The 20,019-nt window shown below is 44.9% G+C and overlaps 1 protein-coding gene across 1 annotated transcript in view; it reads right to left on the bottom strand.

Moving 5' to 3' along the window:
• Window positions 1-19,374, bottom strand: part of LOC139051782 (uncharacterized) — a 75,475-nt gene extending 56,101 nt beyond the window's left edge. Inside the window, exon 1 of the mRNA XM_070528773.1 lies at window positions 19,260-19,374. Coding sequence (XP_070384874.1) covers window positions 19,260-19,340 — 81 coding nt within the window. The 5' untranslated portion in view covers window positions 19,341-19,374. The remainder of the gene's footprint in view (window positions 1-19,259) is intronic.
• Between the last annotated feature and the right edge of the window lie 645 nt (window positions 19,375-20,019).

Raw genomic sequence — 20,019 nt, 5'->3', positions numbered from 1 at the left:
CTTTTATAGAGCCTTTGGAACGCCCTCGCTCCGGAGGAAAGAGCGAACACTCTCCACGCATGCGGCGACCGCTTCGTAGACGGAAGCCAATTCAACGTCTTTTCTAACCGCCGCTGGCCCAGCAGAGCGAAAGGCACTGACGCGCACACCGCTGGTGTCTTCTTTGCCGCAGAGGAGGAGAAGGAGCAAATGCCCAAACGAAGCTTAAGCGTCCCGCTCGCTGAAGGGAGACCGCACTGGCGAGCCTACGCAGGCATCAGGTCGTCGTCGGGCGAGAAAATTGTTTAGTCGCCAAGACACCTGTCATCTTTTCAGAGCTATTTGTATCAGCTGCCATGAAAAAAATTGGAGGACGCTTAAGCTTCGCCTTCAAGAGTGGAACGCGACAGCGTTCCCGTCGACCCGCCAAGGGGTGTAAGACAATGGGCTACAGGGCAGCCATCACTTACGAGGCGCCCCGCATCGGACGCGGTGAGCGTCGAGCCATATGGTCGAGCAACGCGGCGTTCCGCGCAGCAACGAAACGTGCGCCTGAGCAAGCGGAACGAACCGAAGAACTCGGTATCTCGGAGGGGGAAATGATGCACGCCAGCCAAACGTCTTGATCGGCACGGGCAGAGAGATAGACAGATAGTGATCTAAAGAAAGGAAGGACGCTTGATTCGGCAGAGGGAGCAAGGCGAAGCGTTGTAAGGGGAGAGAGAGTCGGCGCCGTGACCCGCATCACACAGCTCCAATGCGCGCGTGGCGCGCCATCTGTCGGGGCAGCGCCGTACATGGAGAGGAGGGGGTCTTCTGTGTTTGCCGCAAGATGGCTCTGCGTGTGCGGAAAGCGCAGAAGGAATGCAGCGGAAACGCACTTCGCTACTCGTGTAATTGCGACTTCTGAATGTTACATGCTCATAATTACCGATATACACCGCAGTATAACATTCCACGGCTCGTTTCGAAGGCAACACCGCATTCACTAGAGGCGCGTTTGTACCGCTTGGAAGCATCGAACTCGTGGCTTAGTGGTAGCGTCTCCGTCTCACACTCCGGAGACCCTGGTTCGATTCCCACCCAGCCCATCTTGGAAGTTGCTTTTTATTTATGAAGTGCCTGCCGTGATTTATCGCTCACGGTCAAGCCGCGGACGCCGACTCCGACGACACCGGCTTTTCTGCGACACGAGCTCCTTAACGCTATCGCGTTAAAACAACCATACTAGGCCTCTGTTAACATGCATCGATGCCGTGTGATATCCGTGAATTTTTCGATGAACTTGTGTTTGTTTATGACAGCTCAAGCAAGGCCACCGAGTTTCAATTTCAAAGTGCCACCGAGTTTCAAGACCAACTTGTCTCCGTACTAAAGCTCTCGACGCCTTCGCCAATTGGACAGAACTGCAAAGCGCTGCAAAAGCGATGGCGCGCCGCGTCAATCTCGGGCCTATAGGCCCAGACGCTCTCACTGAGTCGTATCTACCAGGAGGAGGGCGTCGATGTGCACACAGCAAGGAACACGTTGGCAGTCTCCACAGCTGTTCTAACTACCCACAGAAATAACTACGGAGAGGCATTCACGCCTCTCTTGAAGCAAGCCATCGCGCTGGCGGATGAGCCTGAAATAGAGGCCCGGCTTCCTCGCAGCACAAAGAGACAGACCCACATGTTTAAATCTATTGTGCTTGATCCAGATGGTTCCTACAGGATGGCGGTATAAATCACACTACTGGATAATGTATGGATAACGCTAGAATTTTAAGAACTAAACACAACATACAATAATCTAAGTATAGGTTTCACAATGACACCTTCAGATATTCATACTTCCCACAAGCTATCAGAGAATGGAATATGTTACCACAAGAGGTTGTCGATTGTACAACCCTCGATTCTTATTTGTCTAAGTTGTCTAACCATATCTTTGTTGCTACAGGATGAAATGTGGTTTTTACATAATGTTCTATTGTGTGTATGAATAAGCTTGTTTTTAAACCAAGGCCTCTTGTAAACGATTATCGTTGAACCCTGTGTGAATGATGTATTTTCCCTTTTATGAATGTACCCTGTCCTGCCAAATCCTTTGTTAAGGCTAGCAGTATGTACCAAATAAATAAATAAATAAGTAAATAAAAAAATTAATGTGTTGGTGTACCTCAAGTCATAGTTTAATGAAGAAAAATTTGGATTATGTGGGCTCGTCGTATTTATGCTGTCTCAGCTGTATACCATAACAACAGGAGACGAGGCAAAAGCAACGAAGATTGCCAAGCGATGTGATTCACTCATTGGAAGGCACGCCCCGATAACTGCAAGTGTTTTTGAAGCCGAACTGCGGCTGTAGCGAGGAAGCTGGAAGCGCGAAAGCAAAGAAGCAGCGGACATCCTTTTGATTGCTGTGGAAGCTGCCAAAGTAGATGCTTAGTCAAGTTGATACGACATATATGAAACATAAACAGCGAAAAGACGGAACACCAGCAAACGAAGAACACAAACATGGCGCAGCACCGTGTCTTTGTTCTTCTTTTGCTAGTCTTCTGTCTTTTGCGCTCTTTTAAGTTGCTCTATATACATGTGCTCTACATGTAGGGCACATGTGCTCAAAGTGCTCTTTGTGCTCTACAGTTGCGACGGTGAAATCTTTCCTTCAATCATGACGCTTTCGCAAATACTGTCCACTCTCCCTGTCAGCGTTACTAGCGCCGAAGCGTCTTTCTCCAAACTCCGTCGCTAAAAAAAAAAAAAACATGACTACAATCACATATGAGTGAAACTCTCCTGACCAGCCTCCCCCTGCTATATACGCACAGGGACATCCCTGTTGTCTCTGTGCGTATGTAGAAAGGCCATGCCAGTGAGAAAGGCCAACTGAAATAGTGAGCGACGGAGCTTGAAATTTGTGATGTAACGCTAACTTGCTATTCGGCACTTCGAGCGGATATTTAAAAGAACTGCCTAAATCTACCAAGCTGACATCCTAGTTCTCTGATCATGAATTTTCTTTCAGTATTGTTTCTACGCAGTCTACTACTTGAACTGACATTTTTATACTTTATTTGCAATAGAGCTTCGTTGTCCAAACATTTTCGCATGCCCTCTCTGATTGTCAATTTTGAGGAAGGGTGTGAATATATCTCTTGAGCGTACATTAACGATGATTTGCATTGTTTGTCATCGTCGTGTACTCCCTAAATTTCAATTTCGATATGCATATTAAATTGCTGCTGGAGAGTAGGGTGTTGTAAACATAATTACACATGCGTATCGTTCCCCGAGCTGCATTTAGTGAGGTGTATAATCATTATTTTAGTCATGCTGTCGAGATTGGGGGGGGGGGGGCGGTCATTTTCTCTTTGCGCTGCCATTCTCTTGATGCTGTATCGTTTATGGCAAGTACGAAAGTGCAATGAATGTTCTACAACTATGCCGCCGCTGCACGCTGTAGGCCGAATTTGATATTCTGAACTGATGTTGTGTTTGCAACTTTTTGCATAAAATGTGACAACAATTTTGTTGAGTGCACTGGTCTTCATTCGATGGGCATGATATTATTATTGTTATTTTGTGACTGTAATTCTGCAATCGATAGTCCTGCTGCAGTGCTTTCTTTCTTCTTCGGTTTTTAGGCTGATATTCTCCTATGAACTAGTAACTTTTAGCGTCATTACTATGCCTTGCATTAAATGTATATTTGTCACTATTTGAAAGCAGTTCAATGAACTTTGTTTATTGTGCAAAAAAGACAATCTTTATAACTGCAACGCTCAATGCCTGTTAGGCAATAATTTCGCACTCCGTACAACACACTTATCAGTTCAAAATCGCATCTGTTAGCGCACCAAATGAGTACTGACTCATTCCGGCACTGACATTGTGTTTGTTTTCCCCACAATGCATCAACAACCAATCTTCGTGATTTAGAGACCTAGCGCAGTAAAACACGCAAGTATCTGATGGGTGGTCGCCGTAAAGTTTGGTCTCGCATATATCTTTACGAGCGGGTAAACCGATTAAAACAAATCGGTCGCATGACTATTAACAAAAGTAACACTATTCATATCATTGTGGGAGTCTTGTGATAACGGTTACTCTTTAGAGCAAGAAAGAAACAAACCCCACCCCGTCCGCGGTCTCACTTCGAGCATCTGCCTTTTACCGGGGAGGAGGCCGGCGCAACGGCTTTGCCTTGAGAAGGCGCTGGCTCTTGTGGCCCTTCCTAATAAGGTGAAGCCGCGGCCTTGATGGTCTTGGAGGTTGGTGAAAGAGCAGGAACGTCGGTGGTAGGAGCGCTCTTAGATAATGCCTCCACCTACGACGACATGTGAAGAAGCTGTACCACAAAATGCTTGGGAAAAACCTGAAGGGGCACTTAGCTGTCCCTACGGGGACGAATGCAGAAGCATTGTGACCACCGCGTGATGCTTAGACATTATGTCCCAACGCAAAGTCGTAGGTTAGACAACCACCAGATGTCGTGGGTTCAAACCTTTATTCTACTGTATTTTAATTCATCGTGCCTTAATTACCATCGCCTGAATTAACACCAAAGGTCGTCGGTTTCACTCCCATCAAAGGTCGAGAGTTCTAATCCCACCAAAGGCTGTTGGTTCGAGTGCCTTAACTCCATTTCAAACAACTGTACCCTAATTACCTTCGCCTTGATTAACACCAAAGAAATCGACTCCTGCGAATGGTCGTGGGTGTGACTCCCACCGAAAGTTCTGAATTCGGGTGTCTTCGTTAACGCTACCTTAATTGCCTTCGCCTGAATTAACGCCGAAGGTTGTGGGTTTGACTCCTACCAGAAGTCGAGGGTTCACAGCCTTAATTTACAATAAAGGTCGTGGGTTCATAGCCTTTTTGTACCATGTTTGGTCACGCGGCCAACACGTAACCTTCCGCCTTATTAGCCATTTAAAGCTGTCGTATTAAGCAAAGTTGACAGTCAAATTAGCATACGGTAAAGGGGATGAAGGCGAAAACCTGGGCGCTCACGAGACATTCATAAAATTACTTGACACTCTCATTCGAATGCATTGTTACTCCCTACTGCTTGTTGTTACGGCGAAGCTGTATACGCCCAGGCGAGACACTGATGGTGCGACCACAGAAGCCCTAATGTTGGGGGATGAGCCATTGGGTAGGGGAGTAGGAGCTGCATTCATCTGAGGATGAGTTGCATTCATCTTACATGACGGACGGACAAATTTCTCCCTGGTTAGGCATTGAAATGCTTACGCATTTAAAACATGTACATTTATCTACCTATTATTGCAGGAAAGACACAGAGAGGTACGGGGTTAAGGCAATATCATGATGACATAGTTATCTCTCAGCAAAGTGTGGCGTGCCATTGGTTACACCGATAGTGACGTCGTTTCTCTCTAGCAGCAGAGCGCGCGCGCAGCAGTCTCTCTACGACTTCAAAAATGTGTCCCTGTCTTTCATGAAATGAAATGCGCGGCCCGGTGTGTCACTTAGAAAGTGCAATGCGCAGCCGTGTCATAAACAGTATGATTAACACATTACGAAACACGAATGCGTAACATAATTTAAAAACACTTTGATGAACCCACTGATAACACAATGAACCGCTCATTCCACCCCTTCATGATGGTGATTATGCGAAGTGCAATGTGCGGCATTTCAAATAAACAATGTGATAAACTCAGGCCAAACCTGTGCTTAACATCATTAAGATACACAAAGGCGTAAGCAACAATCGAAAAAGAGTTTAATAAGCCATCGGGATTAAACCAGGGATAAACACTTGGGGCCGAACATTTTAGCTTCGCTGGTTTACCATCTGTACGGGATGCAAGGCCGGTATTCTCCCACCAACAGTCGTGATGTCGTACGCCTAAATTAACTTTACCTTAATAGGCAGTCGAATCCATCACCTATGGTAGGACCCAAAGCCGCCACCTTTACTTGTAGTCGATCCCACGATCTTTCGTGTTAATTAAGGCAAACTAAATTGAGGCACTCGAACCGACGACCTTCAAAAGGAATCGAACCCTCGACCTATGGTGGGACCAAAATTGATGGTGCCACTATTAACGGCCGAACCCAGAACCCTAGGTGGCAGTCAAACCCACTACCTTTGGTGTTAACTAGTGTGGAGATGACTAAGGCACAGTTAATTAAGCTATAGTTAATTAGGACACTCGAGCCCATGACTTTACATGTTAATGAAGGTAATAATAATGAGTCTGGAGTTGATTGAGGTACTCGAATCCATGACCTTTGGTCGGAGTCACACCCACAATCTTCGGCATTACTTAGGGCACTCGAACCCACGCCCTTTGGCAAGAGTCGAACCCTACTACATATAATTAAGATAGAGTTAACTAAGGCACACGAGCCCATGACCTTTATTGCTAATTAAGGTAATTTTAGGCTAGAGATATTTCATATATTCGAATCTATGATCTTTGGTGGGAATCGAGCCCTTGACCTTTGCAGGGGGTTGAACCCACAATCTTTGGTGTTATTAAGGCACTCGAACCCACAACCTTCGGTGGGAGTCGAACCCTCTACCTTTGTTATTCATTACGGTGAAATTAACCAAGGCACTCTAGCCCATGCCCTTTGGTGGGAGAAAACAAGCAATAGGAATTGACGCATTCGAATGAGAATGTCAAGTAAATTAATGAGTGTCGTGAGCGCGAAGGCATTTGTCTGCATCCTCTTTAGCGTAAGCTAAAGAGGTTAATTTCTTTGCGAATACATTACCCACGTAAGTAGCGCTTTTCTTTTTTACGTGCCCCCTGTTTGGGCAGTGAGGATTATCTTCCGTGCCTCACCGCGAAGTGCTGTAGCAGAAAACAAACGGAGTGCGCCAAACACGCTGACAACGGGGAGAAGGCTGGCGCTAGGCACTTCCCGCCAAAACAAATATCTCGTGCCGCTTCTAGCATCATGCCCAATTTTTTTCCGGGCTGCATAATCATATTCTAAAACACAAAAGTAGCTTGCTTTATTTACCATAAGGGTGAACGATTAAAAAGAATTCTAATCAACCGCTCCAAACGATGGAGTGCCCCACCCGCCGCGATGGCTCAGTGGCTATGGTGCTGCGCTGCTAAGCGCAAGGTCGCGCGATGGAATCCCAGCCGCGGCGGCCGCATTTCTATGGGGGCGTAATGCAGAAACGCCCATGTCCTGTGCATTGGAGGCACATTAAATATCCCTTGGTGGCCAAAATTATTCAGGGGTTCCCCACCACGGCATGCCTAATAATTAAATCGTGCTAATGGTACATGAAACCCTTAATTAATTCGATGGCGTGCGTAAGGCACGGCAACACCACTGGCATGCAGTCTAACCCGCTTATCTAACGCTTAGAGATGGCTGTCATCCTGCAGCTGATACCTGCTGGAAAAGGCCTCTCCCATACTTCTCCAACTACCCCGGTCATGTGCTAATAGTGGCAATGTTGTCCCTGCAAACTTCTTAATCTCATCCGTCCACCTAACTTTCTGCCGCCCCCTGCTACGTTTCCATTCTCGTGGAATCCAATCCCTAACCCTTAATGACCATCGGTTATCTTCCCTCTTCATATAATGCCAAGCGTATGCCCATTTCTCTTCTTGATTTCAACTAAGATGTCATTACCTCGCGTTCGTTCCTTCACCCAATTTGCTCCCTTCTTGTCCTCCCTTAACGTTACACCCATCATACTCCTTTCCATAGCTCGTGGCGTCATCCTCAATTTAAGTAGAATACTTTTCGTAAGCCTCCAGGTTTCGGCCCCGTAGGTGAGTACTGGTAAGACACAGCTGTTATACACTTTTCTCTTGAGGGATAATGGCAACTTGCTGTTCATGATCTGAGAATGCCTGCCAAACGCACCCCAGCCCATTCTTATTCTTTTGATTATTTCCGTCTCATGATCCGGATCCGCCGTCACTACCTGCCCTAAGTAGATGTATTCCCTCACCACTTCCAGTGCCTCGCTATCGTAAATTGCTGTTCTCTTCCGGAACTGTTAAACATTACTTCAGTTTTCTGCAGAATAATTTTTAGACCCACCATCTTACTTTGCCTTTCCAGGTCAGTGAGCATGCATTGCAGTTGGTCCTCAGAGTTACTAAGCAAGGCAATATCATCAGCGAACCGCAAGTTACTAAGGTATTCTCCATTAACTCTTATCCCCAATTCTTCGCAATCCAGGTCTCTGAATACCTCCTGTAAAGACGCTGTGAATAGCATTGGAGCGATCGTATCTCCCTGCCTGACGCCGTTCTTTATTGGGATTTTGTTGCTTTCTTTATGGAGGACTACGGTGGCTGTGGAGCCGCTATAGATATCTTTCAGTATATTTACATACGGCTCGTCTACACCCTGATTCTGTAATTCCTCCATGACTGCTGAGGTTTCGACAGAATCAAACGCTTTCTCGTAATCAATGAAAGCTATGTATAAACAACAGCGCCGTTCACCTGTTTTTTTTTTTTTTTTTAAGTGCGGAAGGGATGTCTCGCCAGGCGTGCAGCAGCTTTTGCTTCCTCGCGAGTCGTGACCGGTGGCGCCTCCCAGCAGACAAACGTGGTAAAGGAAATACGTCACCCAGAGTTCCGGTCCACTCCGCCGATTTTGGCGGAGCATCTTTTTCTGCTCCACGGAATGACTCCCGCTCGGAATCCCTTCCGTCTTTCTCATTGGAACACCTTATTCCCGCCATCACTCTGTCATTGGAACAAACCTGCTCCGAAACGAGCAGAAAAACTTGCTCCGACTCCGCCATTGGAATTCAACATTAGTAAATACTTTGTAGGCAACGGACAATAAGCTGATCGGTCTATAATTTTTCAAGTCTTTGGCGTCCCCTTTCTTATGAAATAGGATTATGTTAGCGTTCTTCCAAGATTGCGGTACGTCCGCAGTCACGGGGCACTGCGTATACAGGGTGGCCAATTTTCCTAGAACAATCTGCCCACCTTCCTTCAACAAATCTGCTCTTACCTGATCCTCCCCAGCTGCCTTCCCCCTTTGCATTGCTCCCAAGCCTTTCTTTACTTCTTCGGGCGTTACCTGTGGGATTTCGAATTTTTATAGACATTTTATCTTCCATTATCGTCGTTAGTGCCACTGGTGCTGTATAAATCTCTATAGAACTCCTCATCCACTTGAACTATCTCATCCATATTAGTGATGATATTGCCGGCTTTGTCTCTTAACGCATACATCTGATTCTTGCCTATTCCTAGGTTCTTCTTCACTGTTTTTAGGCTTCCTCCGTTCCTGAGAGCATGTTCAATTCTATCCATATTATACGTCCTTATGTCAGCTGTCTTACGCTTGTTAATTACCTTCGAAAGTTCCGCCAGTTCTATTCTAGCTGTAGGGTTAGAGGCTTTCATACATTCGCGTTTCTTCATCAGATCTTTCGTCTCCTGCGATAGTTTACTGGTATCCTGCCTAACAGAGTTACCACCGACTTCCATTGCACACTCTTAATGATGCCCAAAAGATTGTCGTTCATTGCTTCAACACCAAGGTCCTCTTCCCGAGTTAAAGCCGAATACCTGTTCTGTAGCTTGATATGGAATTCCTGTATTTTCCCTCTTACCGCTATCTCATTGATCGGCTTGTTATGTACCAGTTTCTTCCGTTCCTTCCTCAAGTCTAGGCGAATTCGAGTTCTTACCATCCTATGGTCACTGCAGCGCACTTTGCCGAGCGCGTCCACATCTTGTAGGATGCCAGGGTTAGCGCAGAGTCTGAAGTCCATTTCATTTCTAGTCTCGCTATTCGGGCTTCTCCACGTCCACTTTCGGTTATGCCGCTCGCGGAATAAGGTATTCATTATGCGCATATTATTTCGTTCTGCAAACCCTGCTAATTACTCTCCCCGGCTATTCCTAGAACCTATGTCATATTCCCTCACTGACTTGTCTCCAGCCTGCTTCTTGCGTACCCTGGCATTGAAGTCGCCTACCAGTATAGTGCATTTTGTTTTGACTTTACCCATTGCCGATTGCACGTCTTCATAGAAGCTCTCGACTTGCTGGTCATCATGACTGGATGTAGGCGCGTAATCCTGTACGACCTTCAATTTGTACCTCTTATTAAGTTTCACAACAAGACATGCCACTCTCTCGGTAATGCTATAGAATTCATGTATGATACCAGCTATATCCTATGTATCAAGAATCCTACTCCTATTTCTTGTCTCTCCGCTAAGCCCCGGTAGTAGACAGTTTTAGTTTAGCGTACGCTATACGCTATAAAATAGCATACGCTAAGCAGCGCACGTTTTCTACAACTTTAGTTGGCCGACGATATCTACGCATCTCTGAGACCATATTCCGTCGTTGGCACTATTTCGCGCCTGTAGCGATAGGTGGCGCTGACATCTCGAACGTTTCTTTCGTTAGGCTTTAACTCGTTCGAAACGAGAAGCGATCTCGAAGACACCACGAAGTGTCCCATAATACTCTGTCGTCGAAGCGGCCTGAGACTAAGCGAAAGCCGTTTACACAGTCATTTGCTACGAACGAAGTGCATTTTACAAAAGCAACGCCAAATTCAATTCGAAGCGGGCAGCCGGGATCGCCGCCATGTTTCCCGCAAACTTCGCAAACCCCGCAAAAACGCTAACGCTAAGTCGTTTGCGTTGCGTACGCCCGCTATACCCGCTATTTCGTTTAGCGTTCAGCGCATGCGCAGTGATGATCCGCTGTTTTTTAGCGTACGCAATGGCATAGCGTACGCTATGCTAAAACTGTCTAGTACAAGACGTGACCGCTTTTTAGCACTGTATATGCTTCATTTGTTTTTCTAACCTCCCTGAGGCCTATTATATCCCATTTACCATACCTGCTGGGTATGAAGGCCCTAATCGCCGAAACGCAAACAGCTTTGCGCATCCGCCTTTCCAACCGGGACTTCTCTGACCTACTCCCCTGTTTACTGTACAAGAAACGAGCCTGCACGTAAACCACGCTCGGACGGCATCAGCGACTACCTGCGCTGCCCACTGGGACATGAAGACGGGGCTGGGACCCAACGAGGAAAGCGTAAAGTCCCGGAGACATCTCATGGAAGCCATATGGCCCGGGAACACTGCCGGCACGCAATCTAACCCTTTTATCTACTAGTTACAGGTGGGTATATAGGCGCTATGGCAAAGGCTTTCGTTCCGACGCGATTTGCTTAATTATGTTTCCGTGCCCTGGGCTCCTGTGTCCAATATTTTGCGATCTATCGCTATCCTTGGTGAAACTGCTATCGCTATGTGGTGATATTGAAAAAATCCTGGCCCTGATTTGGCCCAGCTTTCCAAGCAACTACAACTGATAGCTGATGATTTGAAGGAAATCAATGAAGATAGGCTTAAATCCATAAACAGGAAATTAGAGCTACTCGCTGTTCTAGATGAGAAGGTCTCATCATGCGCTGACTATGTGTCAATAATCATCAAAAAGTTGTAACGTCCCTGGAGTTGAAGGTTGACAACCTGGAAAATCGCTCCAGAAGACCAAACTTAATACTGTACGGCGTCCTACAAGACAGCCAAGAAAACAGTGCCTCACTCGCAGAACTAGTTAGTAAAAATTTTTTTAAAGAATCATTGAAGATTGATCCCGTACCTCTTCAAATAATCCATCGCATAGGCAAGCCACGGTCCAATAGACGCAGGCCCATCATATTCAAATTAGTCGATACCAGGGGCAAACGAAAATCCTAAGAAATTGCTACAAACTTAAGGGTACATCCTATTCCATTGGCGAAGACTTTTCTGTCCGAGTACGTGAGATTAGAAAAACCTCAATGGAACGCAGTCAAGGCTAAAGAAGAAGCCGGTGATAAGATGGCTTTATTTTCGACAAACTACGTATAAATGGCGAATTCTACATATGGGATGAGGAAGAAAGCACAATCGCCCAAATCCCATTTGACTTTCAAGCGTCAAGTGAAAAAAACGACAAAAACGAGTCACGGGCACCTCGCCTCAGACCTCGCCACGCGCAGCAGTGGCCGAAATAACATTCGCAAGCATTAATGTACTACTAAAGCATTAATAAGCTAACCTCACTTGAATCTTTTCTGCTCGCGACCAATCCAGATTTCGTAGCTCTCACTGAGACGTGGATACACAACGATGGGAAAATTTTCGAAATAGCCATACCAAACTACTATGTCATACGCAAAGACAGGCCAACACGTGGTGGTGGGGTGGCTATACTGATAAAAACATGTCCCCTTTCAATAAGATTCCCGATGTCGAGGGTGTTGAAGCGACTTTTTGCCAATTACTTCACCCTTCCCATCCCATCGTTGTTGGATGTGTCTATCGCAGCCCATCATCAAATATAGACGCCTTAACATCCTTACACGTGTACATGCTTCGCCATCTACAAGGGACAAGATTAATATTACTAGGTGACTTCAAGCTACCCGATATCAACTGGTGCGCTATGACGTATCGCTCAAAATTGTCAGACATCATTTTCGATATAATGTTGACTTTTAACCATACTCAAATAATAGATAAACCTACTCGCGTACAATGTTCTAGCTCTGCTTTACTAGACTTAGTACTTTTAAGTGACCACTTCGATGTAAATTTAACAAAAGCTCTTCTTGACGGATTGGCAGACCACGAAATATTGCTCTGCAGTATCCCATCAGAGTACAAAGTTACTACCCGTAAAACTCACGTCTACCTATTTAAATTTCAACTCCGCTGATGACACCAGCATATTGGATCACCTAACTTTTTAATTTTCTTCCTTCAAGGACCTAGCAGACACCATAAACACGGACATTGACAAACTGTGGCAGGAATTCAAAGTACCTGCATCTTTTTGCATTGGTCACTTTGTGCCAATAAAAACAAGAAAGATAAACAAACAGAACCCGTGGATTAATCGGGATATTATTCACATGGAACTGAAAGTAAAACGTCTCAGAAAATCGCATAAAAAACAACCAAACCAGGTTATAAGTACGACTCTCAAAGAAACGATCGAAATCTTAAAATATAAAATCAAGAAGGCCAGGAGTACTTACTTTAAAAATTCCCTTACCAACATTCTGAGAAATTCCCCTCAAAAGTTTTAGAGCTACCTAAACCACAAAAAAATTATTGCACCAGCACACTAACAACGTAAGGAAGTAAATACAGAGCGAACTCATTAAACTACTACTTCACATCAGTATTCACTACCAATGACCAAAGTACACCAGATGCTTCGACAACCTGCAGCACTATAGTTTAGCCAATCACAATAGATGAAAGAGCGTAGGTTAGGGCGTGTTGTTTCATAACTGAGGCTTTTTAGCGCACGAAAAGGGACGAAGGACAGTGGCAAGACGCGGACACAGCGCTGTGTCCGCGTCTTGTCACTGTCCTTCGTCCCTTTTCGTGCGCTAAAAAACCACAATAGATGGGGCAGGAATACTTACTCTACTACTAAATTTAGATCCCCCCCCAAAAAAAATTAACTTAACCTGGCAATATCTCAAATCTTTTCTTAACGCGATAAGCAGAATGGGTAGCTGAATACTTGTGTCTCATCTTCAATAAATCTTTACTAACCTGCTCCCTTCCTACTGACTAGAAAAAGCTAGTTCCTGTGTATAAATCGGGTAACAAAGCTGATGCCTGTAACTACCGACTCATCTCTCTAACTAGCACGGTATGTGAAATTCTCGAACATATCATCCTCAAACACATTACCCTGTACCTTGAGCAAGAACATGTTTGATCACCATTTCAACATGGATCCGCCGAGGGCAATCTAGTCACCCAACTAATAGATCATCCATGACTTACCCTCACGTATCGATCACCAAAAGCAAATAGACCTAATCTCACTTGACTTCTCCAAAGCATTCGATAGAGTATCCCATCCAAAAATTATTAAGAAGCTTCCGTTGACAATAGGCGACAGACCCATTACAAGATTCAATCACAAGAGTCAAAAACTATCTCTCTAACAGGACTCAGCTTGTCGAAGTGAATTACAGGTGTTCAGGAATTACCACGGTTACCTCCGGTGTTCCGCAAGGTAACCTCCTTGCCCCAATCTTATTTTTAATATTCACTATTGATCTGCCTGGTATTGTCAGTACTAACATAAGACTATTTGCTGATCATTGTATAATTTATCAAGAAATCAACTCACCTGAGGATCACAATATACTGAATCATGCGCTAAAATGAATAACAGACTGGTGTTGCAACTGGCAAATGAGTCTTAATGTAAGCAAATCAGCCGTGATGTGTATTGCTAGAAAGCAGAATGTCTCCATGTACCCTTACGCAGTTGGCAGCACTTCATCGACAACAGTTAAAGAACGTAAATATCATGGTCTAGCAATATCAGACAATCTCAGGTGGGACTCTCACGTAAAAACCGTAACATCTAAAGCCTTAAAAGACTGTTCTTCCTCCGAAGGCATCTCCATCAAAGTACACCAGAAATAAACTACTCGCCTATACCACATTCGTTAGACCTATCCTAGAATACGCAAATGTCTCCTGCTTTCCCCATACTAATAAACTAATAACAATGCTAGAGAGAGTGCAGAGAAAGGCAATCAGATTTATTTACATCGAGTACAACTTAACTGCCTCTCCATCCCAACTAATTAACATAGCCGGATTACTCACTTTACAAAATCGGGCCAAACATGCTCGTGTAAAAGTAATCTACCAATTACTACATAATAAGTTACTTATAGAAAGCTCCCGCTACTTTACTAAATCTGAAACTAGGGAAACACGTCATAATCACCGTCAATTACTACAAGATTACCGTTTCAGCACTGGCTGTTTTAGATTTTCATTTTTTCCACTCGCAATCACGGAATGGAACAAGTTACCTTCACATATTATCCTCAGTTCATCAATAGCAGCCTTTTTACAATCTTATGTTATTCACCTACATGCCTCGCAGACATGACTTGTCCGCCTTATTCCATTGTATTGCAAATACCATGAAAAAACTTGTTAATTGTTGTTTATGGTTGCCTTAAAATGTTCTTTTCTCTGTAAAAATTGTATAATACACAAAAAATATGTAATCTAATGCACTTTGTACCACCTCTTGTATTTCTGCATATTGATGATGTAGTCTTGATGACTAATATTGCATGTTCTCCATGAACAGCATCTTAATAACTTCACTACTCCACAAGAAATTAGTCCGCGCGGAGAGAAAACATTTAGAGAAAACGCGAAGAAAAAGAAAACATTTAACCAAACGAACCGCAATGCTTTCGTATTCCCACACGTAGGCAGTCTTAAGTGTCTCTGCCGAATTTTTTTGTCGTCCTTCATGCGTTAAGAAAACGACACTGTGACACGTGCAGAGCCATCCCAATACCATTAGAACGCTGCTTGATTTTAGAGCAATTTCTCTACTATTACTGGCACAAACCCAGTAAACGCCTGTTTCTATAAATCTGACCGTCAGTTGAGTTAAGCCAAGGTCAACCTGGGCCTCATCCTGCCTAATGCCTTCTGGACGAAAAACAAACACCGGTTCAAGGTCACTCTTCCGTGCCGCCACCGCTAGAGGCGCTGGCTGCATTCAAGTTCAGTGCTTGTTCGCGCCGAGAGCGCCGACGGCGCCAAGCAGCACCTGTGTTTTGTCTTGAGGTGCAATCGTAGATGCGGTAGTTTTGTTACAAAAAGCTAAATCTCTGCAAACCGATGGTCTCGTCCTTTTTCAAAGCCGGCCACGGTTGCTTAGCGGCGATGGTGTTGGACTCCTAAGCACGAGGTCGCGGTCCTGACCTCGGCGGCTGCATTTCGATGGGGACCGAAATTCACTAAACACCCGTGTACTTAGAATTAGGTGCACGTGAAAAACCACAGGTTGTCCGAATTCCCCGATTCCTCCACCCCCCCCCCCCTTTATGGCGGTCCTAATAGTCAGAAAGTGGTTTTGGCACGTAAAACCCCACGATCTAATTTAAAATTGTCCGAGCCCACGATGCGGCGGTTAGGCTCGGCCTACCCGTCCCCACGTGGGAGCGGCCCGCAGCTCTGCCCTAGGGCAAAGCTTCTCAGTACCTTGTAATTAAAGTTCTTTGTTTGTCTGTCTGTTTCCCAAGGAGAGCAAAACCGCGCTATTGCTCGACAAACTTGGTTTAACCGCGTTCAAGCACGGCAATTTCTTTTCTGTTGGTATGCGTCACTTATGACGTTGTCAGTGCATTTTATTTTTAGGCTGTTTTTACGTAAGACTTACGATAGCACACGTTCCCTGGCAGTAGCAAAATACCTGCTAAATACCTGCTTTCTCCCAACTTATTTCCCTCTTTTCCTCGATAAGCTATGCGAGGCACGGTGTTTATATTTCGTTGAAATAGGAATTGTGTTCTCAGTGATGGGGGAGGGGGGAGGGGGAGCGATAAATGTTTATATTGCGTGGGTTCGTTGCAGCCTTTGCAGAAAGTAACTTATTCAAGCATATTTAGGTGTCATCCAAACTGCTTTCCAGACTCCTAAAACTGCACTATGTACAAGCTTTAAGTTTCGTGAAAACAGGGATACATTTTATTGTGATACATTGCGAAACTTACACGAAATTGCTTTATATGTAATGTTGTAAGTAATTACTGCACTCTCGTTTTCCCCCTCTTTTTGCTCCTCATACAAGGCTCGCAGTTTGTTTCTCCATTATCTTCGGTGCCCCATTTGGGCATAATTAGGGGTACAGTACTGATAATGCGTAGGCAACGTTCCAAACAAGTAGGTTAAATGCGCCTTCTTGAGTAGATTAGGTAAGGGAGCGATCTGGAGCCTTGTTTTAGTGTTCTGTGAGCGGCGTAACACTTGTAACCCTGCCTTGGCATAATGAAAATTTACAACCGAAGTCAAATGTTGCGAACACATGGGGAACACTCCGCCAACGTTGTGTGAGTTTAAACGCCTGCTGATAAAATACAACCTTTGGGGGGGGGGGGGAATTTAAAAAAGAAAAAGTCCTAAGCAACCGTTTGAAAGTGTCAAGTTGCCGCCATCAGCAACGTTTCCCAAATATTCAAGAGATCTCTGCATTTCACAAAATTTGTTCTTAGCAGGAATGGGCGCAGCTAACATGCAACGTGTAGCAAAGTTTTAACGTCTCTAGGTTACTTAGAAGCGTTACGAATAGCTATTGCACCCTCGTCTTTTTAATGGGTGGTACGTATATCCGGTTCACCTGCTCTTCTGAGTGAACTAAACGAGGGAGCTTCTTTAAGTTCCGTGACAGTAAGGACGAGGTTATGGGTGATATGTAGGCAGAGTTCTAACAGGGTCAGTAATTGAGACTATTGGAATAAATTACATGTGCAAGTGCTCTAGAGCCTATAGAGTTTCTTTGTCTAGCGAGGCACAATTTAACCCGTTGCACTGGCAGAAGTACAAATGTAACGGAGATCAAATTTCCCGAACTTGGTGAAACGCCATGAAACTCTATCTGCGAAGGTAAATGAGTGCGAGCCCACAGAGCTTTTCTTTTAAAAAAAAAGAAAAAAGAACTTACCATCCCAGCCCTGCGAAATTGGATGTCCAGTGAAGCTAATGAAAAGCACAACAACTACTGAGGGAGGTATGCAATGCTCTACAGCATTAGTGTAATGGTAGTTGTGCTGTTTTACAGTGATGGTAAGAATTGATGTAATGCTACTTTTCACAGCCCGCAGCCACCCATAGCTGTGCTGCAACAACACTGAAATCAGTTGATATGCTGGTAATATTGTACACGAAAGGCTAGGGTCGGTACGCCGCATGTGACAAGCTGATGTCGCGCGGCAGCTTGCGCAACAGTAATTTTTATCGGAAAACGTTTGCAGGGAGCGCTACGGGTTTGGTTAACCATGGTATGGTTAACTTTTTTGGCAAAGTAAAATGAGTGTTGATGAATTGCAGGCTTTTAAAGATTCCTAAAAATAAGTGCTCGAATTCATTACATGTGGGCAAGGTTTCAAACGGAACCGTCACATACGAGGAACATTTTGAAGTGCAACTATGCGAAACTAAAACTGTAATTACAACAGCTCGAAAGAGACGCATTCGCTGAAAATTGGTGTGTAATTCTGCCAGGTCGCAAACGTCTGCCGACGTTTCCCTTTTTTTTCTTTTTCTTGCTGAGTGAACATTGTCAGCCTTGCATGTTGAGTGTAGTTTTTTGCCTCTATAACCTCGACAACACAATTACCTTAAGTAGCGATAAGCTTGTTCTGTAGATTTACGCACCAATACTATTATTTCTTGAGATAATAAAATGTTAGCAAATGTCTATGTTTATATGCGCTGTACTGCTGCTGTGCGGGGTCAGGCACTTCTGTCTGGCACTAGTCGTCTTTTGTCAGAACATCATCGCAAGATTTTATATAAGTTCAGGAAATATTCAAATAATGTGTTGCTCTATCACCCATGGTTCACTAGGTCTGACTGATAATGACGTATATGGCTGGTAATTACAAAGTTAGCTGAGAGACGCATTTTCTCCTCTTAATGTCGTAGTAATTCGCTATATATGTATATATGTGTATATATATATATATATATATATATATATATATACATATATATATATATATATATATATATATATATATATATATATATATATATATATATATATATATATTGAAGGCCCCTCGCCTTCGCTCAGGGGGTCCGCGAGCCGCGACGAGCACCACGACAAAGGACCAGTGGCGCAAAGAACAAAGACCGTTTTACTTTACGATATAATGAAACACTCAAACAATTACCGCAGCCTCGCGGCCAATAGCAAAAAAAGAACAAGGCAAAGAAGCAAGCAGAAAAACAGCGAGGCAACAAAATATACAAGCCAAAGGGAGCGACGAAAGAACGGCCGTTACAAACCATCAACCAACACAATCTTTAGGTCGATACCAGAATGCATAAAGCGCAGAAAGCAAGGAAGCACCGAACCAGGCGCGCAGACACAGTCCCAAAAGCGAACAACAAGAGCACTCTTTCCGCGGACACAATGGATAAACGCTTTTCCCCCCGATCTGCGGCACGCTCGGGAAGAAACCTAGATGGGCCACGCCCCACCAGCGCCTCCCCAGGCCCGCGCACCCGAAAAAGCCACGAGTGCCGTCGAAAACGACAGATCTAATTTTTTGTGGCAACGTGCAGGCGCCGATCGACAAAAGTGGTATACTCCACGCAGCGGGAACCGGAGCAACGGCAAACTACGGCAAACTAAAATCTCTCAATAATTCCAAAGTATCGAAAGGCTTTGTTTGATCCAGCCGACGACGCCAGCGATAGGCTGATCGGTGACATGTTACCTTGATCCGCGCCTTTGCCGCGATGAAAGTTCCTGCGTGCCGGGCGAAGTGCGTGCGTTTCGCCTGTTGTGCTATGCACATTGCTGCGATAATTTCGCTCCGGGAGGGCCGAATGGCCTTGTGGCGCCGCGGTTGGGTGCCGAAACCGCACGAACGATGGCAAGAAGTTATTTTGCATCCCGCGCGGCAACCAGAACCTAACCAGAAGAAAAGTATGCTTGCACAGAATTGGATGGAAATACTTTTGAACTGCCAGTAACTGCACGGTCATGCGAAGCAAGAAACACAGAACGATGCAAAGGTGCGATAGAAAGTATACACGTACATGCGTCGAGCTGTGATAGTACTTCCCTCACGCGCATGAATGTTGGTGGCCGAAGTTTGTGGATATTATTTATTTTAGTTCGTTATGAGCCCGCTGAATTGCTCAGTATGACCTAAGATGTAAAGGACCGAAATGCCTTGTTGCTGTGCGGGTGAGTGCCGATATCAGACGGAGGACGGCAAGAAGTTATTTTGCATTCCGCGCGGCAAACAAAACCTAACCAGAAGATAAATGTGGTCGCATAGAATCGGCCAGAAAGGCAGAATCGTAGGTAACTGTACGACTATGCTAGGGAAGTAACGGAGAGGGATACGAAGGTGCGAGAGAAAGTATAGACGTGTGTGTGCAGAGCTGCGATAGCATTTCATTCGTGCGCATGAATGTTGAAGGCCGAAGTTTGTGGAGATTATTGATTTCAGTGCATTATGAGCCCGT

Source organism: Dermacentor albipictus, unplaced genomic scaffold (genome assembly GCF_038994185.2).
Source record: "Dermacentor albipictus isolate Rhodes 1998 colony unplaced genomic scaffold, USDA_Dalb.pri_finalv2 scaffold_14, whole genome shotgun sequence".
Taxonomy (NCBI): domain Eukaryota; kingdom Metazoa; phylum Arthropoda; class Arachnida; order Ixodida; family Ixodidae; genus Dermacentor; species Dermacentor albipictus.
This window is presented reverse-complemented; position numbering and strand designations above follow the sequence as displayed.